The 24,650-nt window shown below is 29.4% G+C and overlaps 1 protein-coding gene across 2 annotated transcripts in view; it reads right to left on the reverse strand.

Moving 5' to 3' along the window:
* LOC129967117 (neuroligin-1-like) overlaps positions 1-24,650 on the reverse strand; it is a 700,350-nt gene that overhangs the window by 27,770 nt on the left and 647,930 nt on the right. For both annotated transcript variants that reach the window (XM_056081798.1, XM_056081797.1), the window contains one exon: positions 19,171-19,286. In XM_056081798.1, coding sequence (XP_055937773.1) covers positions 19,171-19,286 — 116 coding nt within the window. The remainder of the gene's footprint in view (positions 1-19,170; positions 19,287-24,650) is intronic.

The following is a 24,650-nucleotide window of genomic DNA, read 5'->3' on the forward strand; positions in this document are numbered from 1 at the left end:
TGATCGTAGATCAAATATCATGATCTCTGCATTCCACTCCTCACCAATGAATAGAATGGTGGCACTCGAAAATTGACCGTAAATACGATAAACTGATTAGAATTTGCGGTGAATGCTTAATTAAAATGTGTGGGCGCGATATGCAAAATTTTCATAAATAAATTTGATCAACTTTATTTTTTCTTTGGCATGCATTTAAAAATAATCTTTCACATATGACAGTTGATAGTACATAATTTAATAAAAACTCATTAAATAAAGCAGTGCGTTTTGCATTCTTTAGCATTTTCATAGCCATGCTATTAAACAGACAATTTATATAACATATACATAAATATAATTCATAGAATGCTTTTTAGAAAAAAAAAAAAAAAAAAACCCGTCACTTTTATTTAGCATCATCGCTCTCGGAAACGAAGCATTGCAAATAAATTGAATGTTCAAAGATCGTTAGTCTTTATTCTTGTTTGAAGTCGCAAAATGTGTTATGACATTCACAGATAAATTTATTAATTTATTTATTTTATAAGATAAATTTATTAAGCTAATTTTTTCTAAAATAATTTTATTAACATTTTTAAATAAAGTTAGAAGATTCTTTATTGTTGTTTCAAAAGTTCTCCAACTGGAGCATAAACTTTTGTCTAATTGATCTATTTAAATCAATGATATTATTATTTTGAATTACAGCATTAATCCAGAAAGTCGCTATAATCATTAGTAGTATTCTTCATAAATTTTGAATATGGAAATAAAAAGCAAATAAATGAATAAAAGAACATTAAAACATCAAATAATGGTTAAAAAAATTAAAAACTAAAGCTATCGAATGTTGCATCACATGTGAGCAAACAAAAGAAGGGAAAACATTCTTAAAGTACATCGAATGATGCCTTTGATTTAAAATTGTATGTTGATATAATTTTAAAAATTAAGAACAGTTTTTTTTCTTTAACTTTGCTTAAAGCAATCAAAAATTCAGTTTCGGAAACCATTTATATTAATTTTTATAGATAGCAAATTTTTATACTTCTTATGCTTTTAGAAACTAAGAAATATTTTTGCTTAAATAAATCAAAAATCCAATTTGGGAAACCATTTCTATTAATCTAAATTATGAGCAAATTTTTATGCTTTTAGAAATTAAGAAATACTTTTGCTTTAACTTTGCTTAAAGAAATCAAAAATCCAATTTGGGAAACCATTTCCATTAATCTGAATTATGAGCAAATTTTTATGCTTTTATTTTATTTATTTATTTTACTAATGAAACTTTTGTATTTCAAAACGAAATTCTAAAAGAATTTATTCATATTGTGCAAAAGATAAAACGACTGCATTTTTTTTTTTAAATTACGAATACATTAATTAATAACTTAGTTTATACTCCAACAATTTTTTGATGGTCAGGAATTCAATTAACTTTTCTATCAAGAGGGTGAAAAGAATCACATAACTTATAATTCTTTGACATGAAAATGAGGAAACACCTTCACGCTTCTTCAAAGAAACTCTAGCATAAAGAGAATATATGATATTTTATCCACCCACAATGTAGAGGAAAACTTTCTGAATATAAAATTCTGAAATATATAATTTAAGAATTTGGCAACGAAATAATTTAACCGTTTGCTGATAGGTTGAATAGCATTCTACAATTTATGCTACAGTATATAAAAAGAAATAAAAGGTTTTTTTTGGTTATTTTGATTTTCACAAGCGCTGATATTGCGTCACCATAATTCATTTCAATCATCATAAAATTTTCAACATTAATAAATTTTTTATGTCATTTTCATTTCATTTTAATGTTTTAATTTGATTTTTTTTTGGAAAAGATAAATCTTTCTCTAAAAAAATCTAGTAATTTTCAGCTATAAAAATTATTTCATTAAATTAAACATACTACGTAACAAGGAGAAAATAATGCCTTTTACAATAATAAGTACTTGGTTTATCAAAAATAAAACTCAGTATATTACATATAAAAATATCCAGAATATATATGAATTTACTATTATTTTTACTGGTAAAGTTTAAAGAAATTTTAAGTAACGTAAATATTTTAATAAAAAAAATGTTTATTTCTTTTTGCACCTATCAAAGAACAAAACAGAATAAAGGAAAACGTGATGGTTATAACATAATAGGTATGAAACTTCTTTGAAAGTTTAAGCCAGAACTCTTTTGGCTGTCTTCCAGATTCTGTTTTGTTTTCAGACGCTTTAATGGCCAAAATAAAGAAACATCTATTCTTTTTAAGTTAATAGATTTGCTGGAAGCAATGAGATGGAGAAAGAAAGGGCAGAGAGATCGCTAAGATTTCATCACTCTCAGTAAAACTTACTTCTCTTCCACTCTATCCCTCGTATATTTTCCCCACCTTAGTTTTATCATTTTCCGTAACCGGATGTTAGCGTAGTCGAATCATTAAGATAAGCTGAACACTGAAGCTTAAATTTCGCTTTTATCATGCTCAGAGAGTTGTATGCGATAATTCAAAGAGAAAAAAAGACGCGTTTAAAAAAAAAAAAAACGGTTTTCTTAAGCAATCGTGTTCTTCAGCCACGGTTAATTGCACTCCGTGCTTTCAAAAAGAGGATTTTTTTTCCCGTTTTTCTCGTTGTTCTTTCTGCAATACTGAGTTGGGTTAAAATCTAGTGAAATCGTTTCATTAACAGTGTTTGTGTGAACTTACGAGATTTTAATTACATGTTTTACCTTTTCTCTTTTTTTAACAGACAAAAAGAAACAAAGAATTAACGTAGAGGAGAAAATGTAACAGTTTGAACAGATATTAAGAGAAGCATTAAACAATGTAATAATAAATATTATATTTTGAACAGAATGCTAAATACTTGCATTGTGTTATATAACCTTTTTTCCTTTTGCATACAAAACAGTTTATGTATACGTTTTCGAATGAGGAAATTGCTGATAATCTATTTCTTTGTGATCAAAAATGTAAGACTTTACCTATCCTTTTAAAGTTTAAATACAATTAAAAATTTAATCATACTTAGTGAATGCGAATTAAACATAACATTTTAAATGTTCATGCATATTTTAATTGAAATTTTTTCTAGATTTTGCTTTAACTCATAAGAATATTTTTTATTGAAAATTATATTTTATTATATCACATATTAATATTTTTCATTCATTTATTATAATTATTTATATTATTTTATTTTATTTATATTCATTTATTTTTTATTTATATTTTTCAAAATGTTTAATAAAATTTTATGAAAAAGCAATCAAACACTTTTTTAAATCATTTTATTTTATAAAATTTTAACATATAAAACAAAATGAATTGAAAAACGTTAAAATTTCTTTAATATAGTTTTTACAAAAGAATGTGAGCAAATTCCTGAAAAAGATTTTCTTTCTCCTTTTGTTTTTACCTATCGTAAATAAAATTTAATCTTATATTACTCAATTTTATAAAAAATTTCTAAATAACAATTCTAACTAAATAATATGTTTTTCAGTTACCATCACTACATTTATGTTTTTTGTTGTTTTTTTTGGAGTCGCTGCTAACTTTTTTTCAGACTGAATTTTTGCACAATTCTTCTAAAGGCATAAAAGGGCCAAGACAGGGAAAAAAAAAACTTTGTTTTGCCAAATATTTTTCATGTTTGTTCAACAGAAAGATTATTTTGACATTTAAAATGTAATTTTGTTGCTTTTCAGATGGTATACATGAATAAAAATTTTTAACACCGTAATCCCCTGAATTATATACCTGTGATGTAAACCAAGTTACATTAGAAAGGATCTGTTCAGTTTGTAGAGAATCTTATGTTGATTGTTGTGAAAAATGTAACTACACGAAGAAAAACAAATGTGCTCCCTTTTATAATAAACATAAATACTTCGAAAATACTTAATGAGATGCACCCCATTTGACAACTTCATAGTACAAAAGACTAAGTGATTTTTATTATTCATATCCTGATGTTGCACATTATTTAGTGTGCCTTTTTAACAACACCATAAATCATCATCTGAAAGTAGTTTATTAAACGAATTTCCAAATCAAATCATATGATAAATGTGAATGTTTTACAGATAATTCGAACAGAGAAAAAATAGACCTTGCGAAAAATTAAATTAGAGCAAATTATTTTTAAAAAAATGATATATCTATTAGTAAAGAATGAGAAATAAATAAGGAGCATGAGTATTTATTAGTGTTAACTAAAAGTACATTTTTTTTTTGCTTCGTTTAATTTTAAGTTGTTTTTGCAATGATCAAAAGAGAATGGGAAATTCTATTTGTAAGGAAACCTCTTCTAAAAGCAGCCAACCTAAATAATATCCTTATCTTAAAGCGGGAATATCTTGGATGCCAATTCTTTTTTAAGTGATGGATTTATTTCATGTGCAGCAACAGCCACATTTCATGAAATGTTTTCCGGTTTTATTTTTCAAATCCTTCGTAGAATTCATGAAATGCTTTTATTTCCCCCTTTAGACAAAAATAATTTAAATGTTTATCTGATATTCATGAGTACTTTGAACTTTTGATGTTAAAAGACGTAAAAAAAAAATGACTCTTATTGATTTTTGAAAATGGGATTGAAACATGTCGAAATACAATATGCTACAGTGGAAATGCAGATGCTTTCCACCTTTTCAGAGAGAACAAAGAAGTAATAATATCTTTGAAGGATTGGCGGAGTGATTTCCAACATGCTTTCTGAAATCCTAAAAGCCAATTTTGAAAATATGTCTGATCGATTTTCATTTATGCAACACTTTGAATATATTTGAAAGATATCTTGATTAATAAAAGAAGGAAAAAGAGAACAAGGAGAATTCCATTACTTTTTATTAAAACAAGCACAAAATTTAGAGCAAGGCAAATATTTTTGTTTTTCGATTCTTTTTTTATTGTGGAAAAATGTATTTTTAATCTTCTTTTTGTGAAATTTTTGAGGATGCTTTATTTTAATGAATGTGATTCATATGACTTTCCGAATTAACATGAATAGAATTTCATTATTTTGTACTGAAAAACGATAGCTAAATTTATATTTCAAATAATTATTAATGTAGTGATTCTACAGTGCATCATTAAAATAATAATGCGGCTATCGTGTAAATTATATAATAACATCTATCATCCATATTATTTCAAAGATTTTGTGAAGATATTTCAATAATAAAAATAATTCTGAAAGTAAGATAATAATATGTTATTTCAAGCTTGTTTCACTACATGACTATGTATGAACAGTGATGTATATTTGCACTCATATATTTCACATTTTTCTTTTTATTCTAATGTTGTGAAAATTCTTAATTATTCACTAAGTAATATTTTAAGTAGTGTAGATACATTGCTTAGATAATAAAGAACATTAAAGTAAAAGGCGACAAAATAATACGAACACCTATGAAAAAGGCATGACCCATTTCAAAGAAGCAGAACTTGCACTCAGATCTGCTCTCAGTGGTTTTCAAAGGCAAGGTGTTAGTCCTTAAAATGAGTCATTAGTGTTACATGTGACTACCATACTCCCTGAAAATATCAATAATGACCTATTTGTCAGCGTTCAGAAAAGACATGATTGTTGAAATGCAGAGTGATTGTTACTCGGGTGACGAAAATACCCAATTATTTGGGGATCGCAAGGAGTGATCAGTCATTATGACAAAATACATGGAATGATGATGTGGCATCAGCGAAGCACAACAATGGACGGGAAAAACTCTTACTGAGAGGGATAAAAGAATGTTGACTCGCATAGTGGCCCGAAATTAAAGGCAATCTTTCCCAGATAATGTCTCAGATAAATATTCATCTCCGAAACTTTATTTCAATAAAAATTATCCAAAAGGAATTTCATGCTTCAGACTTTATGGAAGAGTTGCAATTCGCAAGTCACTGGAACATCACGTTAGGCTTTTCAGGGACGCAAATGGCGTAAAATACCCAGAATCTGGAATCCACAACAATAGCAACAAATCATTTGGTTTGAAGACTTAACCTTCAACATATTTCTGACAACTGGACGCGTTTATGAATAGGAAGAACGCACACAAAAGCATTTTCCCTTGACCGTTTCTTGTCGACTGCGAAGCATGAGGTTGGTTCCCTAATGGCTTGTGATGCAATATCTTGGAAGGGACTTGGGCCGGTTGCCACTTTGCATGGACAGGTCTAAATCTGTTCACCATGTTGTAATATTCTAGAGGTTCAAACGCATCCTTTTCTCCATACTTTCCTTTCTAGAGAACACCGACTGTATAAAGACTATAAGCTTCCTATCCATACAGCTGAAAACCATCCGAGCATGCTTCGAAGAGCATGGGGAGGAAGTGGGATATCTTAATTCGCCCTCTCAGTCTACTGACTGGAACATTATGGGGATATTGGGAGTCAAAAATTTTTGTCTCGATTTTCTCCACCGTCTGCGCTTTTTGTTCTCCAGGACGAATAGTTTCACATCCCATAAATGTTATTCATTGCCTCTATGCATCCTTCGCGCATTGCATGCATTCTGTAATTACGTTAAAAGGTAGCCAACTCCTTATTAATAAAGCTTTTCTCTTATTCCATGGGTGTTCGTCTTATTTGTCACCCATCTATCTTATAAAAGAGAACATTCTGAAATTTTTATTATATCTAATTTAAAGAGATCGAAATTAAACGTAATTTAGGCTCAATATTTAGTTTTGTCTTTAGTTTTATTACATTCCTTACCTTGGTTTATATAGATTTATATAAATGCACTTGGAAAATAAAAATCGTGCGTTATAGCAATTGATATACAAATTATTGCTTTAAAGATTAGCTCTTACTTATCTTTTGTTTTATAAATAACTTGCTTTAATATTCAATCTGAAAACTTTTTTCGTTCTAATTATCATCAGAAATTTTAAAATACCGGAAATAAATCGGAATAAATATTTGAAATCTTTTTCGCATAATCGTTATTCATTCCAAAACAGTAATTTAGGGCATATGCTTTTTTATACATTTTTTTTCAATTACGATTGAATTTAAATATATGTGGACCTGTGGACCCGTTTTACATAATAGAAAATATTATATATTAATGACCACCGTAAAGCTTACATTTCTGGTTCAAATATTGGACAATGATATAAAGAAATAGTTCTTCAGAATTTCACTTAAAATTTACTAAAACTAAAAATGAAGGACAAATCACTGCTGAATGTAGACTCAACCTAGATATTTTCTAATTACGAAATGTTTGCTGGATTACAAAAATGTAGCTTCAACTTTGAATTTTAAATGTGCTTGTATGATTTTGTAACATTCCTTATCTTTGTTCATAACAAATAAAGAGAGCAGTGAAAACGGGGGCATCAGTTGTTCTCATACATATTGGGATTGCTGAAGGGTTGCTAAAGACGTTTCTAGATTCAATGTTCGTTTTCTTAGATGACATGGAAATAAGGCAGTATCACATACAAATGCTCGACGAGAACATAACTGGAGTATATTCAAACAAGAATTCGTCATTTATCGAAATTTACATTTGGATAATTCTAGATTCGCAGCAGCTGTTGAAAATTCGTATCTTTCAAAGTTATGCACTCTTTACAATAGGGACGAACAGATTGTTGCTACGTATTCAGATAAAACTTGCTGCAGCTACGGAGAATGTTTGAAATTCACAATCACATCATTTGTAAAACTGCAGCATGTTCTCTTACTGCAATCAAAACTCTGAATAAAAGCAACTACTCAGACTCCCTTTATTCCTACATTATTTTGGCCGGTTTTTGTGATGCCTATATTTCTCAACAATCTTTATATAGAATTTAAATCTCTCTCTATAATATCAGCACGCACAGTTAAAATCACATAGTGGTTAATAACGGTGATAAAAAGTATGAGTATGTGGAATTCCCTTTCAATGAATCCATGATAATTCTTAGAAAGTACGAAATTTTGGCATGACTCCTTTTATCATGCAGTTCAGGAGAGATTTTTGCCATTCTTCTATGGCAATTTATTTCAACTCTTCCTCATTAGAAATGGTTTTTAAGCGTACATTTTTCTCAAGATAAGCCATAATTTTTCAATAGGGTTTAGATCTGGTGACTGTGGAGGATGGTCCAAAGTCTTCGCAATACGATAGAATAACCATAGATAGAGTGCAGTTGGATTAGCTTTGATTTCTCGTACTACTGATCTCACTTTTGTATCAGTAAGTTGTCTTGGTCTTCCTGTTATCTGAAAATCTTTAATCTGTCTGTATTTAGAATATTTGTCCAGAATTTTCTTTATGTGCAGTGATTTCTTTCAACAACTTTTCCTATTTCACGTTAGGATTCACCCATTTTTTTTCAGGCTTTTTATCAATATTCTCATTTCTAGTGCTGTTCATTTCCCCATCGAAAAATTTCACAGATTTTTCTAGAAATTTACAAAAATTCAGGCAGAATATAATACTTTATCTTACACCAAAGTCCTCTAAGAAAAATGTGATGATATCTATAAAATTAAAACATTTGAAAGAGAAAGACTTAAGAGTGCTTGCTTTATTATGACGCATAAAAATGGATGACCTTAGGTTCAAATTGAATTATTTCTTTAAGTAATAAGTAAGTTTTTCGAAAAAGACTTTATTTTCATTTTCTGATCATGGCTCAAAACAAGGAAATAGTCCCAAAATTACCTTTATGTATATTTAAAACTGAACTCAACAGCAGCGAGTGTGGTATCCCTAAAACTTTCTCGCAAGATTTCTAATAAATGTGTTAGACACCATTTGTAGCAAAAAAAAAAAAAAAATATGGGTAGGCAAAGAACGCCTTACGTGGCCTTGGCGCACAATAGTTACAAAATATTAATACTCAGACTGCGCCATTTTTTAAAATTACTATTTAGATGCGATCTTTTCAAATAAGTTCAAAAATTTTTCAAACAAAGGGAACTGATACTGTATTTTACACGATAATAATACAATATAAAAAAATCTGTAATGGTAAAAATCAATACTATAAACTGCAAAATATGCAATAGAAAATGGATGGATTTCCAACCCGCAGAAATCGCCGGATCAGCAGCTGGAGGATGAACCTTTGTCGTGAATTTAACATTTTTATTGAATTTGCATATGTTCTTTGACAACTTTTTTTGATGATTGGTCTTTGTGTTTTAGACACTTTTTTCAGAACCGACTAAAACCAACATTTGACATAGAGCTTCTATTGTCATCACAAAATAACTTACCAAATTTGATGTATTTGTGAGTCATTGGAATTCTGAGCTATTGCGTTTACATGTCCGAGCCGACAAACATCCAACCTCTTATTAGATTTGGCTCAACATTGGATAGGTATTAAATGTGCTCATCGATTTTTATCCACCTAGCCCTCTTCGTCTTGATATCTTAAACTCGGATAAGCCGGGCAAACATACTTCCTCTGAATGCATTTTGCTTATACCTTGATAGAAATCTAAAAATTTGGTGTGGAGACCATGTATCACATGTCATCATTCTAGCTGAAAGTGTTATTAGGTTATCTTTGTTACGGGCAGGCATGATAGACATAATGTCAAATAGGTGCCTTTCGGAACCAGGCTGATTAAAACTTGGAGATGAATCAAAACCTCGAGTTTGAATTTTTTAACGATTCTATTTTCTCTATATTTGATATACGGGAAAGTAAAAATAATTTTAATAATTATTTAGATTTCCTTAATATCTTCTTTTTTAACACTACTATCATTCTTGAAGTAGCTGGTTTAGTAACTCCTAGACAATTCATTTCCTTGCCCTCAATGAAATAATCTTTCTTGTTATTAACTATTTCTCTGAGTTACATAAATGCTTCGCTTTCGCATTCATATTAAGTAACAACCGAGTCATCTAATTCACTGAATGCATTAGATAAAACTATTGTCAGGAAAAATGTGTGCTTGGAGTAGTCTTGGATTCTATCATCCCTAGAGAATTCATCTCATTGCGTTAACTCCGTTCATTTATTCATTCTTATCCGATTGAGATTATTAACCTCAGTGGCTTTCCAATGGTTGATGTAGACACATATCTAATAAGATCCAATTATTTATTAATGATACAAAATTTTATTATTCTTCATGCGATTGGCAAGTGGTATTTGTCATTGGTAAGTAAGTTATATTTTATTGGCATGACCTTGGTTACGCATTTTGGTATATTTATTTTACTTGATTGACTGATATCTGCTTCATGTATATATCTATTTTCCTTTCCTTACATAAATAAACTACTTTATTCTTAAAGTTCAAATAATGAAGTGAAATGGCAATTAACTTCTAGTAACAAAAATATATCTATTTTGGGTCGTGATATTTTGTCAAATAAAAGAGAAAGTATGAACAATCTATTGTAATTTATTACATAATTTGATGACTTATTCAACAACCGCAGGATTCTTATTTTTATCGTTCTCCTTTTGAAACAAATATAACCAGGTTATGATAGGATGAGACAAAATAAATCAGAGTTTGTGGTTTCCCCACAACTTTCTGGCGTGCTCTCTAATAACTGATAACGATGGAATAAAATTTGACGCCGGAAATAAAAGGTCTTGCTAGTTATCATTCCTCTAACTTTTTACGTTTCTAGATATAGTGTTCACTAACAGATACAATTCCAAAAAAGCTTGGGTGGTCTTCTCAAAGCGTTCTAGCACATTCTTTAATAAAGGGAAATTTGTATTTTCGGCATATTTTTCCGAATCGATTGACACCAAAATTTAACACAGGATTACAACTGCAATCACAGCTTCTCATAGCAAATTTGATATATATAATTCATTGCACTTTCGAGTTATCACTTTTACTTGCTTCTGAATGTATACAGATAGAAGTTCAACCCTTCATTGGGTTTGGCTTAGAATTTGACAGGCGTTTGCAGTATAAATTATAATTCTATGTAGTATCCATTTTATTCAGCTAACTACTTTTATTTTAAAGTTATTGGTTAATTTATATTCAAACAGCTAAACAAAATTCCTTAGAATAGATTTTGCGCAAAATTTGATAAAACTCTTCACATTTGATTCTGTATTGTCTATTTACAAAATTTCATCTGTCCAGCTCAAGGGATTTTCAAGTTACATTTATCACAGACAAACAGAAAGATGATTATTTTCCATGAATATTTTTCGAACTAGGAATGTCTAAAATGAGGAGTCGAAACTTTTTTCTGACATTTATGTTTTTTTCTCGATAATTCTTATACGAGAAAATAAAATTCCTCAGGACTTTGCAGATCTCATAGATTAATTATACTAAAAATGCATGAATATCTTCGAAGTTGGCAGCTAGAAAGGCTGTAGTATAAGGTCTGTATATAAGGCTGTAGTATAAGGTATAATGAATGGGCGTACATAATCATATATTCATTTTTCGTAATTGTATTGTAATTTGCATCATCTTCATGACGATAATGTCCCCTGTTAACATAACATGTGCTTATGGTATCTTTGTAAAGAAGGATCGAACAGCATGGCTTGCGTATTCGCATGATTTATTTTGCATCGAACATGTGTGGGTAGGATGAGTATTGAACAGTGGAACTTGTGAGTGCTTTATCATGAGCGGCAGAATACATATAAAATTCAACTGAGTTGTTAGATCAAGAATTCATGCATTACTATGAGCGATCGCACTCTGAGTCTTATAAAAATTTTGCATATCTCTACGAAAACATGTCTGAACATATTTTATTTTTGTACCACGCATTTCCAGTATTTTTTCAAAAATATAGATTTATTTTTTCTTTAGGGTTGTTTGTATTTATATTTATTTTTATATTAATATAACACTATTGCAAGTTTTTTTTTTAAATAAGGTATTATTGCCTATAATCCAACTGTATATTTTTAATATTAATGATGCTTAATGCTTCAAATTCTACATAAATACAGGTACGCCAGTATTTATTGTATAGGTATTCAGTTGAATGAAAAAAAATGTATATTAATTTATATACAGATAATTTTAGAATATTTCCAAACATTACAATTAAGTTGATTCGCTAGAATCAAATTCCTTTCAGAAACTAAATTTCTGCAATTAATTAAAAATAAACTAATAAATTATTGAGTTTAAGTACAACTTAGTTACACAAATATTCTCAAATTCTTTATTGTCCTGCATTTGTAAAAATGAAAAAATCTTTTATTGAAAGTTATCACATGTAAATTTATTTTGCCATTTCTGATGTATTTAATACCAGTGTAATCATTCTGGAAAATTATCCGTGAATGCGTTTTATTTTTCCATGTTAGAAAATAATTTACTAAATTTAACTTTATTCTTAAAAGAATTCGTAAGTTAGGAAAACTTCCATACGCATTGTTCTAAAGGTCTTTCATTAATATATGTAGATTGCCAAGATTAATTTTAAATTCTGATCAGACAGAAAACCTTTTTCCTACTTGCATAGACTTCATGTATTTCCAAAAGATGGCGCCATGATATCCGCCGATATTTTTCTAGCTTTCAATTATTCAAAAGAAACATTTAAATGATGGCCTCTATTAAAATATCATTAAAATATTGCTTTGTTGACGTAAATACACATAAAACTGTCGTTAAATCAGGTGTTAAATTAAATGGTTGATAATTAAATGAATGAAAGTAATTTTTTGTTCCAATACAAAATTTTGTTGTAATGTTGAAATCTTTTAAAATGATCTACATTTAAATAAATGTTTTTTTTCCGCTAAGGTAATATATATCAAACTAATACCAATGAAATTGCTAGCTTTTGGCCAAAATGACAGATAAATCACAAGTTAATGCAATCATCTAAAAGTAGATTGCTGTCCGAGAAAACGCAATAAAAAAGACCTTGACACTTCCACATGAAAATTATTTTGGAAATGTAATAAATATTAAGAAATTGAGTTACAGTTTTCAAAAATTATCAGAATTTCCTTGCTGATCTCATACATTGCATTAAAGTCAAAATTTATAAGCTAAAATGCTATACCATATCGCAATGAAAAATTCAACACGCTGATCACCACTTTTTTGCAGCAATACAACAAATAAAATGTTTCATTGTAATTTAAAATTATCTTGAAAGGAAGTTATAAACGGTTATACAGTTTATGATTTTCGGATATTTGCTTAAAAAGCTGTACAAAGTATACAGGTTCACGCATTCGGAGTCGTCTACAGTCAGAGCCGTGATGTTCATATGCCAAATTTCCTCTGTCCAAGTCACAGCGTTCTTGAGTGATCTTTGTCACAAACAGTTGTGCATAGTTTTGAGTTTAAAATGCATGGAAAATGTGTTTTTCAAACTCGGGGAGGTTTGAAACGTGGAGAATCTACAAAATCCCGAAACGGGATATTTTACGATTACACTACTTTCTATACACTTCGTATACGAGAAAGTAAAAAATTAATTATTCATAGGGTTCAAATGATATCAAATGAGTTATGAATAAAGCTTAAGAAATTCGAATTCACGAGATCTCTGGATATATACCTCAGAATAAGGAAAAATATGAATTTTTCGAAAAGTACGATATCCTTTCGAAAGATATTCTTTGAAGGAGGAAGTTGATAGGACATAAAATATCATGCGGAACGAAAGTGTTCGTTAAATGGGACCGGCGTTGGAGGAACTCCATTATATTCTTTTGAAGATTCTAGGAAATATCCTTTCACTATTCCCATGTGCACCATCTGCTGCTAATGATTATCCTTACACCCATAATTCTCAATGGAATTCTTTTAAAAATGTTATGTGACTAAGAATTTGCCTTGGAGCATTCTAGGAATAGACTGGTGTATTTTCATGTGATATCTTAGTGAATACACTTCACTTTTGACGTTGGACAAAAAGTAAAGAAGTTTCGTTCGATGCTACGAATTCTGGTTTACTCTAAATACTTACTGATAGTGAGGATTTAATACCTAAATTTTATTTATTTCTTTAATGAATCACAACTTAAACTAATTGGGAAATAATCCGTGATTTTACAATATTCCGCATCATTGTTCGATTAACTTACGCGGTTCGTCCATTTCAAGATATCCCTGCCTTCATAGAAAATGGGCAGGGCACAATTATTTGATCAAAGATTTTTTAGAATATAATTTTCAAGAAAATGTACAAGTGTTATACTTATTAGGTTTGCCCCATGTCTGAAACCTTATAATTTTTCTTTTCTTGTTAATTTTCCAGATATTTAATCGTGAATATACGCATAACAGCCAGAAATTCAAGAAGTTATTTCGTATCATGCCCTCAATAATTCAATTATTTTTAATACTTTTCTTTTGAACATGTCTAATTTGAAATGCTAATTGAAAATGGTGGGCAATTATTGGAATAAGGATCTTAATCTTGGTGAATTAATATGTATTTCTTGCATCTGAAAAGAATAATAATAATCTAGCTAACCAACAATACAACTATTTTTAGATATGGTTAGATTAGATTTTTAGATATTTCTGCGATATTATTATGAGAATATATTATCGTTTGGATTTACCACTAACTGAATTGATTGATTGCTAACTACCACTAACTGAAAGTTGATTTCTTTTTCTTAATCAAATATTTTCATCCTGTATAATTATTAGAATTTATTAAAACGAGATTCAGCGTCAATGATGTTTGGATCCATCGCTTAACACTTACCATTATTCCAAGAATTCACTTTAAATTTAATAATTTTATAACTAATTATTGATGCAGACCGATTTCCGCTATAAATTTTAGTTATGAGATCAATTTTTGAATCTGTTTAGAATCAAAGAGAAATTTCCTTTTTTTTTTGTTAATATCGGAAATTTAGTAAATCATTCAAATATTTATTTGAAATAAATTAACATTTGTTAAAACATATTTTTTTAACGGGGAATTCTCTAGAAATTTTAATCCGTGTCATCTGCAGAAATTAAAGTCTCGTGAATTTGCATGTATTGATCGAAAATACATTCATTGTTTTTGAAATGTCAACAAAAAGTCATCGAAAAATATCTACAATGCTGAGAGTCAAGTGATTTTATATTTAACTAAAAATTCTTGTTTATTGCTCATTTTCAAACATTTACTAAAAATTACTTGAGATAAAACTTCAAACAATGAGTAACTTTATGGTGTGGAAATTGGATTTTTTTAGTATAATATTAATGCTTTTTAGTGAATAAATACAATTTGAATTTACAATTCAATCGGTAGCATATTTAAAATTTTATTACTCATAATCAAGAATTGGTAAAATATTATGGGAAATATGAAGAACATGTGTAAATCAAGATTTATCAAAGAATAACATGTATGCTATTAGTATTATCAGCAGAGAAGTTTGCAGTCAAACTGATTACCATATCTTTCTGCATTTGTGTCAATTTGATCTTTACCAAAGATTACGTACATCTTCAAGAACTCATCAAAATCGCATTAATCGAATATTTGTCAAGTAAAAAAGAACACGAATGACTTCACTTACCTTTGAACGCTATTTAAGTAGGTTATCATCGATATTATTATTTAATTTTTTTGTTAGTATTGATAAAGTAAAGAGAATCGCTACAGTGAAATGGTTATTTTTTGCGCTGTCGTAATAACTGGAAAAAAGGAAGAAAATGAATGGTTGAGTTCGTAAATCACATTATTTCGTTTCTCCGAGAGGATTCGAGAAATTTTCTTAATGGTTTTTCTGATTTTGTGTAGTTTTCTTTGACACCACGACAGCTTTTTCAGTCAAGGAATTATATAATATATCATAAAAACTTTCTTCCGCGTTTTAGGAGCACAAATTCCAGTTTGATATGTACCTAAAAACTTCTTAATTATATCGAACCTGTCTTTAGTATGGCTTGTTGTTAGCCCGCTTCTTGTTAAAACGCGTTTGTGACATAAGAGGATGCAATAAACAAGCATTCTACCGAAATAATTTGTCTTTCATCTTGTTTAGAGAGCCTGAAATTCTACCTTCCCTTAGCAAGATTTTAATGCAAATAGGAAAATTTCAAATAAATATAAGAGGGTAGATTTTACTTGAATGTCAAAATTTATACGAATTCAGGGTGTATATAAATAGATAACCTAATTTTGCTGTGCTATTGAAAGAAAACTAAACCGAACCATGTTCATCGGAAATAAAAAAGTAACAACTACAAGTTTAAACTCAACATGCTTATAAATGTTCAATGGGAACCCCTCCAGAAATGCTAAAGATATTGAGGTGGCATTATAATTCTAATAACAGCAGCACATTTAATACGCGAGAACTGCAATAGTTTCATAAAGGCATCTAAGAAGAGAGCGGTCACATTTGAAACCGGTTTATACATATTGTAAGCAGTTACCTTACAGCTAGCACTGAATATATGTCTAATCGTAGCTGATATTTCCTATGAAAGTGGCGCTTTTCAAATTCAAAATAAAACTTTACCGTTTCGCCTCGTTGTTTCATAGCAAGATACATGTTGTTCAAAGGACAAAAAACAACAATATTCTTATTTAAATACCTTTTTCTGAATGTAAAGCGATGCCATGAGCTTGGTCGTGTTTTGTATTGAAGTTAGAAATCAGTATATCTTTGCATCTTATACTGATTTTGAGAGAAATCCACTAGGCTGGATTCAGCATAGTTAGTGACGTCAAATAGAAAAACATTACGTGTTCTGATAAATACCATTCTCTTTATATAAAACGCCGCCATTAGCCTGGTAGTGCCCTATGTCAGAATTTAGAAATCTGCATAGCTTTGCATCTTATACTGAGTTTGATGGAAATTCATTAGGCTAGGTTCAGTGTCAAATGAGAAAGCATGTTCAGGTATATACCACGGTTGCTATTTTTCTTTTTTGTGTGCAAAGAGCTGTCATTAGCATTGTAGTGCCCTGTGTCAAAGCTAGAAATTTTCCTACCTTTGTATCTTATACTGATTTTGATGGAGGTTCTGTGTAGAACGTGATGTCAAATGAGAAAACTATATATGTTTTGGGATAAACCACAGTTATTGTCTTTCCTTTTTTTATTGTCTATACCTATACCCGCTATTTTTTTGCGCCAAAAATGTCGTTGTAACTCCTTTCTTCCAGTGAGCATCATATTTTTTTTTTTTGAAAAAAGTAGACATTCAAATAAGAAAATTCCAAAATTTACTTATTTTAACAGCAATTTTGAGAGTTGAATTGTTTTTTTCATATCATCAACGCGTCTTCATAATATCTTCTTTCAAAATTGTGTTTCTTTCCCTCAGATGGTCACTAGGGACTGATCACTAGGGACTGATATACTAGCATAACCATTAATTAACCATGGACCATTTTTCATAAACATTAAGTATCTTCTCCTCGTATACTTCATTTTTGAATAGAATAAAATTTTAAAAATGATTTCGATGTTTCCTGATACATTGTAAACTTATTTCCACTTTCATTTTTTTTTCTGCAATTGCGCACAGAAAACTTACCAAATCATACACTAGTTTCGATTTAACTAACTTGCGCTTTAAGCAGACATTTCCCCTTTTGTCTCTGAAAATACTTTTAAGTTGGGAGTGCATTCGTAGGAGAGGAGCACCTCCAGCTTATAAAATATTTTTAATCGGATTCAAAGAAACCGTCCTTTGACACGGAGACTCTTAATTAAAAGCTTGATTATAAATCGAGAGATTTACGAATGCTAAAGATCCAATTAATTATTTACCATCCTGTAGAAAATCTTTTAGTTAGTACTAAATACTTCTGGCCGGATTACTTAACACTTCTTCATGCTGAGATCTGTCATGAACATAATGTCCTTTAATTATTACGGAAGAGAATTACCCGGGTTGTTTTCTCGGTGCGTTACAAACGTATAAATCCTTCCGTTTTGAGACACTTGTTTGTTTAGCTGGAGGAAGTTACAGGGAAAGAGCACATTTTAATTAAAGTGTGTTGTTTCACTAGTGTAATCACTGAAACAGGATAGATTGTTTCTAAACTAACAATACAATCAAGACAACTGCGGAATTTTTATAGTTTGGTGTCTTGTCACATAATTTACAAAAACATTTTTTCTTACTTTAAATATGCGCAGGACGGTCGCTTGATTTTAAAACAAACATTGTGAAACTATGTATAATTTTACTTCGTATCAGCCGTTTAATCTTTACTTTTAATAAGAATGAATATATGTGTCTGTGTTGGCGTTCTACAGTTTGGCTTAGTTTGGTCTGTGTTTGGCTTAGAGCTACCAAACTTGGTACATATATATTGTGTAGGGTGGGAATGTGCACTTCTGAACAATATTTATCAGTTTTTAATTTGGATTTTATATTAATTAAAAATTAAGCGAAATGTTCACATTTTTTCCGTGATCATTTCTTAAAATATTACAACTTAAAATTGATTTTTTCATCATTTCATTTTAATACCTTTAGTAAAAAAAGAAAACTAACATAAAATCCCGTTGCATGTAAGTTGAAGATTTATTTAAGATACGATCCTATCCGATTACAGAAGCAGTTCAACCTATTTTTAAAGTACTTTCATCACTTCCTTCTGTATGAAAGAGTTGAACAAAGGCTATCTTATGGTTTTTATTTTGTTTTCAGTAGAGTTCCATTTTTCCAATTTCTTAAGGATGAAGGGAGAACCACTTTCATTTTTTAAAGGGGGAATCTCTGGAGAGTTGAAGAATTATGACACATCTGAAGCATGGATTGTGAGATCTTTGAACTCTGATTTCTGCACGAAAGGACGGAAATAGGACAGTTTTTCGACATATAACGTTTCTTTACAAATAACTGTTTGGTACATGATATTTTAACTCCTTATGCGAAAATGACTAAATTTTCTTAGGCCTCTATAAACACATAAGTATGTTTTAATACCTCCAATAATTATTGAAAGTAAAAGAAATAGTAATTATTCTTCAACAAGTATAATCTTAGAAAAATTCTTAGATTATTATTTCAACACAGAATAGCCATGTAAGACAATATATATTTTTAATTCAACGATAACAACATAACTTTTAATTCAACATAACTTTGAAAATCGATAAGTTTCTGCGAATGTTTTTTTAAAGAATCCTTAATAATAATTATTTTATGCATTTCTTATCTCCAAAAAAAGCCCATTTAGAATGAGGAGCCAGGTGCTCATGCAAAAGGTGATAATAAATACATATTTAGTAACAACAGGAATCGAACAATACTTGCATATGCTGAGGTACTTCTGCAGGTTTGATGTGAATTCCGGCCAGATGACACGCTCGTAGAGACCTCTGGTGGGATCAATCTGCATTTCACCAAGCTGCGTTCCTAAATTAGGATCTCTGAAAAAAAGAAAGGCAATTCAATTTGTGTAAATCAACGCAGTTTTTCACATGATCGATTTACTAATTCATCTTTAGAAAATGTATAAGTATAAAAAAACTTTTGAAGTGCAGTTAAATCTGCTTTTAATTTCTATTTATATTTTATCCATATAATTACATTTTACAATCTTATTACGTGAAGAAACTAATCCCAACATACAAATCAAAACATTTGTAATCAGTCTTATCGAATGCGCATGTTTATTCTTACGATGAAAATAAAGTCATGCATTTGAGATGAATGCGAATTTTAGTGACTGTAGATGCAAGTTTTGAGATATTGATGGGCCCAGTTAATAACGATGAATATTTCTTGAAAAAGTAATAAGGAGAGAGTGAACTACTTTCGCATTTATTGATTAAAATCTTTATCAGTTTGTATCTCTTATCTTGATGGGATAGCAGTGAGATTATCATTATATTTATTCACAGTTTAAATATCATAATAAGAATTTCTCAGCAATTCTACTTTGCACATAACGATTTAAATATTTCCACAAAAGAAAGGAAGTTAACATCGATGAGAATGAAGTTATTGAATTGATCTGGAAAATTAAATGCTCTGAATGAATGAAATGTTTAATTAAACGTCTGGTTACGAATCGAAAATAGGATGGCAAATCTGAAATATTTACGAATAACATAGATGAGAACAATGTATTAATTGCATAAACTTTTCAGGCCCAGTAATATACCATTTTTACCTTAAAATGCTTCATACCATCTGCTTCTTTGAATATCTGTTTTTAATCCGATGTAATGCACTATACATATTTAACGTTTGGAAAGAACACTGAAATTTTTGGTCAAGAATATTGTTATAAATAAGTATTAGATTAGCCTGTATTAGATTAAATCTATTAAACAGAATAACCTTGATATTATAACCTGTTACTTTTATGAATAAGTAACAATCTGCAATACCTGCTTCTCAATAAATGCATTTATCTGTATAGTAAATTGCCTTCCAATTAAAACTTTTTCATAGAAAAGATGCCATTAGAAGTTCCCGTTCTTTTATATCATCTATGAACCCTAGAAAACAATATTAAATTAGATACACTATGTTTCTTGAATTTGAATGTTGTCTATCCTAAATACCTTGTTTGCGTTTTTCATTCTCAAATAAACAATCTGAATTTAGTAGGATGTATTTCTAAATGAAAGATCCAGACGTATTGATTTTCTGCAAGATTATAGCCAGTTTCTAGAAGTTTCAACATACGATAATCGATATTTATTTACATTTAAAACGTTTAAAAAAATCTTCAATGGATGATTTGGTTTGTTTTCTCCTCGGATAAAATGAACTTTTTTCTACAGTAATAAAAAATTATTCAAATATGTCATCTAACAATATCGATTCATCTATATCTTAATTTTTCTGAGATTTAAATAAAAATGAACCAAGAAAAAACTCTAATTACTTTTTTAAAAATTAACGAGAATGTTATTCAGCTAATAAATTAGTGAAGGTGTCGTGTTACTTACATCTGATGTAAAATGGCTTTTAATTCTGCTGTGCAGGAAGCCATTAACATATTTTAATAATTTTTTATGCTTTTCAATATCTTTTGAGGATTTTCTTTCACTGGCACGAAATTATATAAAATGCCCTTAAGTATCTGTTCTGAGAATATATGAAAGAAATTTCGTTTGTCTGCAAAGTTATACGATTTTAACAATGACACAATATTCTCATAAAAATTTCAAGGATTGATTATTTTTTTTACTTCTCGTATACGTAAGTATACGAAAAAAGAAATATTTTAATCATGGAGAAAAAAAATACGAACTCGAGAATTTGATGAATTTTCACTTTTTAGGAGTCCATAAAACACATTGCTGAAATGATCTCTGTTTAAGAACAATATTATTTCGAAATCGCTTTAAGCTAAAAGGACGAAATTTGCTATTGGTCCTTTATACCAGTTTTATAGTTTTCCTTCAAATTTTGAACGAAATCCATTCTGAGGAAGTCTGCCTGGCTGCCTGAATATTAATTAATACGATATTTACAAAATGAATCAAGATACATCGTAAAAATTTAGTATCAGATTAACATTGAAAGTCTAGACACCTATTAAATTTGGAACGAAATTCGTCAAGGGGTTCATTGTCTATCATCTGTATTTTCATAAATATGAAAATGCGATAACTTAAAAATACAAAGACTTTTATTAGCTTATTGAATTTCATATATTTGTGGCTATAATAGTAGTTCCGTGTCATTTTGTCTTCAATCGATCGGTAAAAATATCAAAATACCCATTCGGCGCTCTGGGGCTTGTGAAAAAATCACATCCTAGCGACTAATCGCCAAACATCTTGCCCTCTCACTTTGTTTCTTACTGCCGTTCTTCAGCGGCATGCAGTTTACATTTATTGGTGAGAACAGGAGAAAGTTTAGGAGTCACTACTTCCACTGATTTTATATATTCATGCTTATTTTAAATTCAATTAATTCGAAACAATGCAGATTAACATGATTGTGTTCACAGGGTGCATTCTATTTGTCAACTATGATATGAGCAATAAATACAAAATGAATTCAAAACACTCTATAGTGGCTATACAATTTACAAATACTTAATTCTAGATAACTAGAAATGCTTCTTTTTCCAATATTTTGCATTGAATTTTAACTAATAATGGATCAAAATTTTAAAGTTTTTTTTTAATATGCATTTACAACCATTTAAGATTCAAAATATGAACTTTTCAGTAATATCAGTTTTACTTTTGTGTAATTATTCTCGAAATTTAATAAATTTTCTAAGTATTTTTCATAACGATAATTTGTTCTTCAATTATACTTTACACACACAAGCTTTGCGATAGTATTAAATAAATGCTTTGAGTACACTTATCACTGCTATAATTATGAACAAATTTTAATAACAAAGACAGGAATTTTAAGACTTAAATATTTTCATGTTTTGATGCCTTGAGTTGGGAGTTCGAATAAGTTTAATTTTTTCATAAAATCGTTCTCATTGAACTTAACTTATCAACGCAGCTACCTATTTTAATTTTTCGAGAATATACTGAATATTATTTTATTAAATAATGCAAGTTTCTGAACACTTTCTTAAAAAAAGTGTTTGAATTTAGTTTATGTGTTCATTTTTTGGAATGTCACATAACTTTCTACATTTTGATAATTTAACTTTCAAAACTATCCAGAGTCTTTCAAAGCTGCTTTTTAAAATTCTAAATTTTTTTATGAAAAAACTCGAAATGATGCATTCTTTTTTTTTTTCTTAAAATTGGTCCAGAAATTTTCCTATATGTTACAAATGTCTAAACTCGATATGTCTATACTTCAAGATAAGCAATTTTGTTCATTTAAAAAATATTATACAAGCACTTCAAAATGCGGAATATTTAAAAATTTCATATTACTCATCATTCGATCCCAGTATTAAAATACTGTATAAACATAATTTTATTTTTTAGTTCAAGAAAAATATATTTTTTATCTGCCAAATTTAAAATAAATCGTTTGGAAAACTTCTAAATTAGATTTTTTTTTTTCTATATACTTCATTTTAGAAAAAAAATATTTCTTCCAATTTTGAAAATATATTTAGTTTTTTGCTTATATATTTTTGTTTTATTGAGGTTTTTTTTTTGAAATTTTTTTAAATATATGTATTTTAAAAATTCAATCCGGACATACTCATCTAGTTGTTCTAAAATATTAATAATTTATTCTTTGAAGATCGCTCGTGTTAAGTAATTAATTTTTGAAAACTCATAACCCAAACATGTGTTAAATTTAAAAATATATCCCTCGATTCGTTTGCATATTCTTGACAGGAATTCAAAATAGCTCACTCAGTGATAATGTATCAAGTTGAATTTCCCTGCAAGCTGCAATGAAATATGAGTTGTAAAACAATCGAAAGGGTTTTGATAGAACACTAGAGCTACATTTTCCCCATGAGTCACTTCGGGCAGGACATTAATCTTGTTACTTGCACTTATCGTCAAATTCCTCCCTATTCATTTCATCGTTCTCCAGCTGATTTGAAGAGAGAAAACAGTTTTTCCACTCAAGTATATACAATTTTTTTTTTAATATTTTAATCTTAATTCATTTTTTAACTTCTTAGTTGAAATTTTTTCCAGCTCATGTAAATTATTTCATGACTTTGCAAATGGGACTATAAAAATAATGTTTATGACATACCAAGAAGAAATAACACACTGAAACTTGTAACGTATTAGCCGCCTTTGGCGATCAGGTGATACGCCAGATTTATTGATTGCATTAACTTTCAATTGAATTTTTACGCATACTTAATTTTCATTATCCCCTCATAAAAATATTTTTAAGTGTTCCAGTTCTTTAGAAATGAGAATATTAGTTAATAGCTTTACACTTGTTTTGTTCAATGTGTATATAAACCATCCTAATAAAATCAAATTCTATGATATTATTAAAAACGGTTTGAAATTTTGCGCAACGACGTAAGATATTGTTAAAAATATGTTTGTTTTAAATTAAAATAAATTTACTACTTAAATTTAACGTTTTAAAAATTGTGGACTACTAAATTAATATTATTTCAAAGATAACATTTGGAGCTTTATAATGGTATAAAATTCAATTTTGTGTTGTAATAATTTCGGATTTATCAAGGAAAATGCCAAATTTTTTTTAAAATTATGATTAATTAAAATTTGAAAAAATAGCTCCTCTGGGCACAATTACTACTCTCTAAATTATATCTCTCAAACCTGTTGTTGTTGTTTCTTAGGGCACTTGCCATAGAAAAGCCAGGTCTTACGAAGACAGCGATTTTAAGCCAGTGGGGGAACGTCTCTTGTTTTTATAGTAGCGCCAACTAGGGACAAGAGTACGACTTTGCTACTCATGCATCACTCATCTGCTTGCACAACCTCTTTTCACGGGAGGGCACATTCACGCATCTCACAGATAGAACAACGGAAGAACAACCATGCCCAAACCGGGACTTGAACCCAGGACGCCCAGATCACGGGGAAGACGCGCTACCCCTATGCCAGGACGCCGGCTCTCTCAAACCTTAATAGCATTAGATTTCCTAGAACGTCAACACATATATTTTTATTAGAAATAGTACAGCCAGTATAATTATAAAGTACATTACAGGCATATTTAAACTTCATTCCGCATTATTTGGTCCGGACTTAGATTACCATCTCCAGTTAACTTTACCAAATATTAAATTGTTAAATGCGTATAAGAAATAAAACACGAATCACTGATGTGTAAGAAATATGTTTAATGTAGCAGAAATAGTATTAAATAAAATGAGAAAAATAGGAAATGGA

The sequence above is a fragment of the Argiope bruennichi genome, chromosome 4 (genome assembly GCF_947563725.1).
Source record: "Argiope bruennichi chromosome 4, qqArgBrue1.1, whole genome shotgun sequence".
Lineage (NCBI taxonomy): Eukaryota > Metazoa > Arthropoda > Arachnida > Araneae > Araneidae > Argiope > Argiope bruennichi.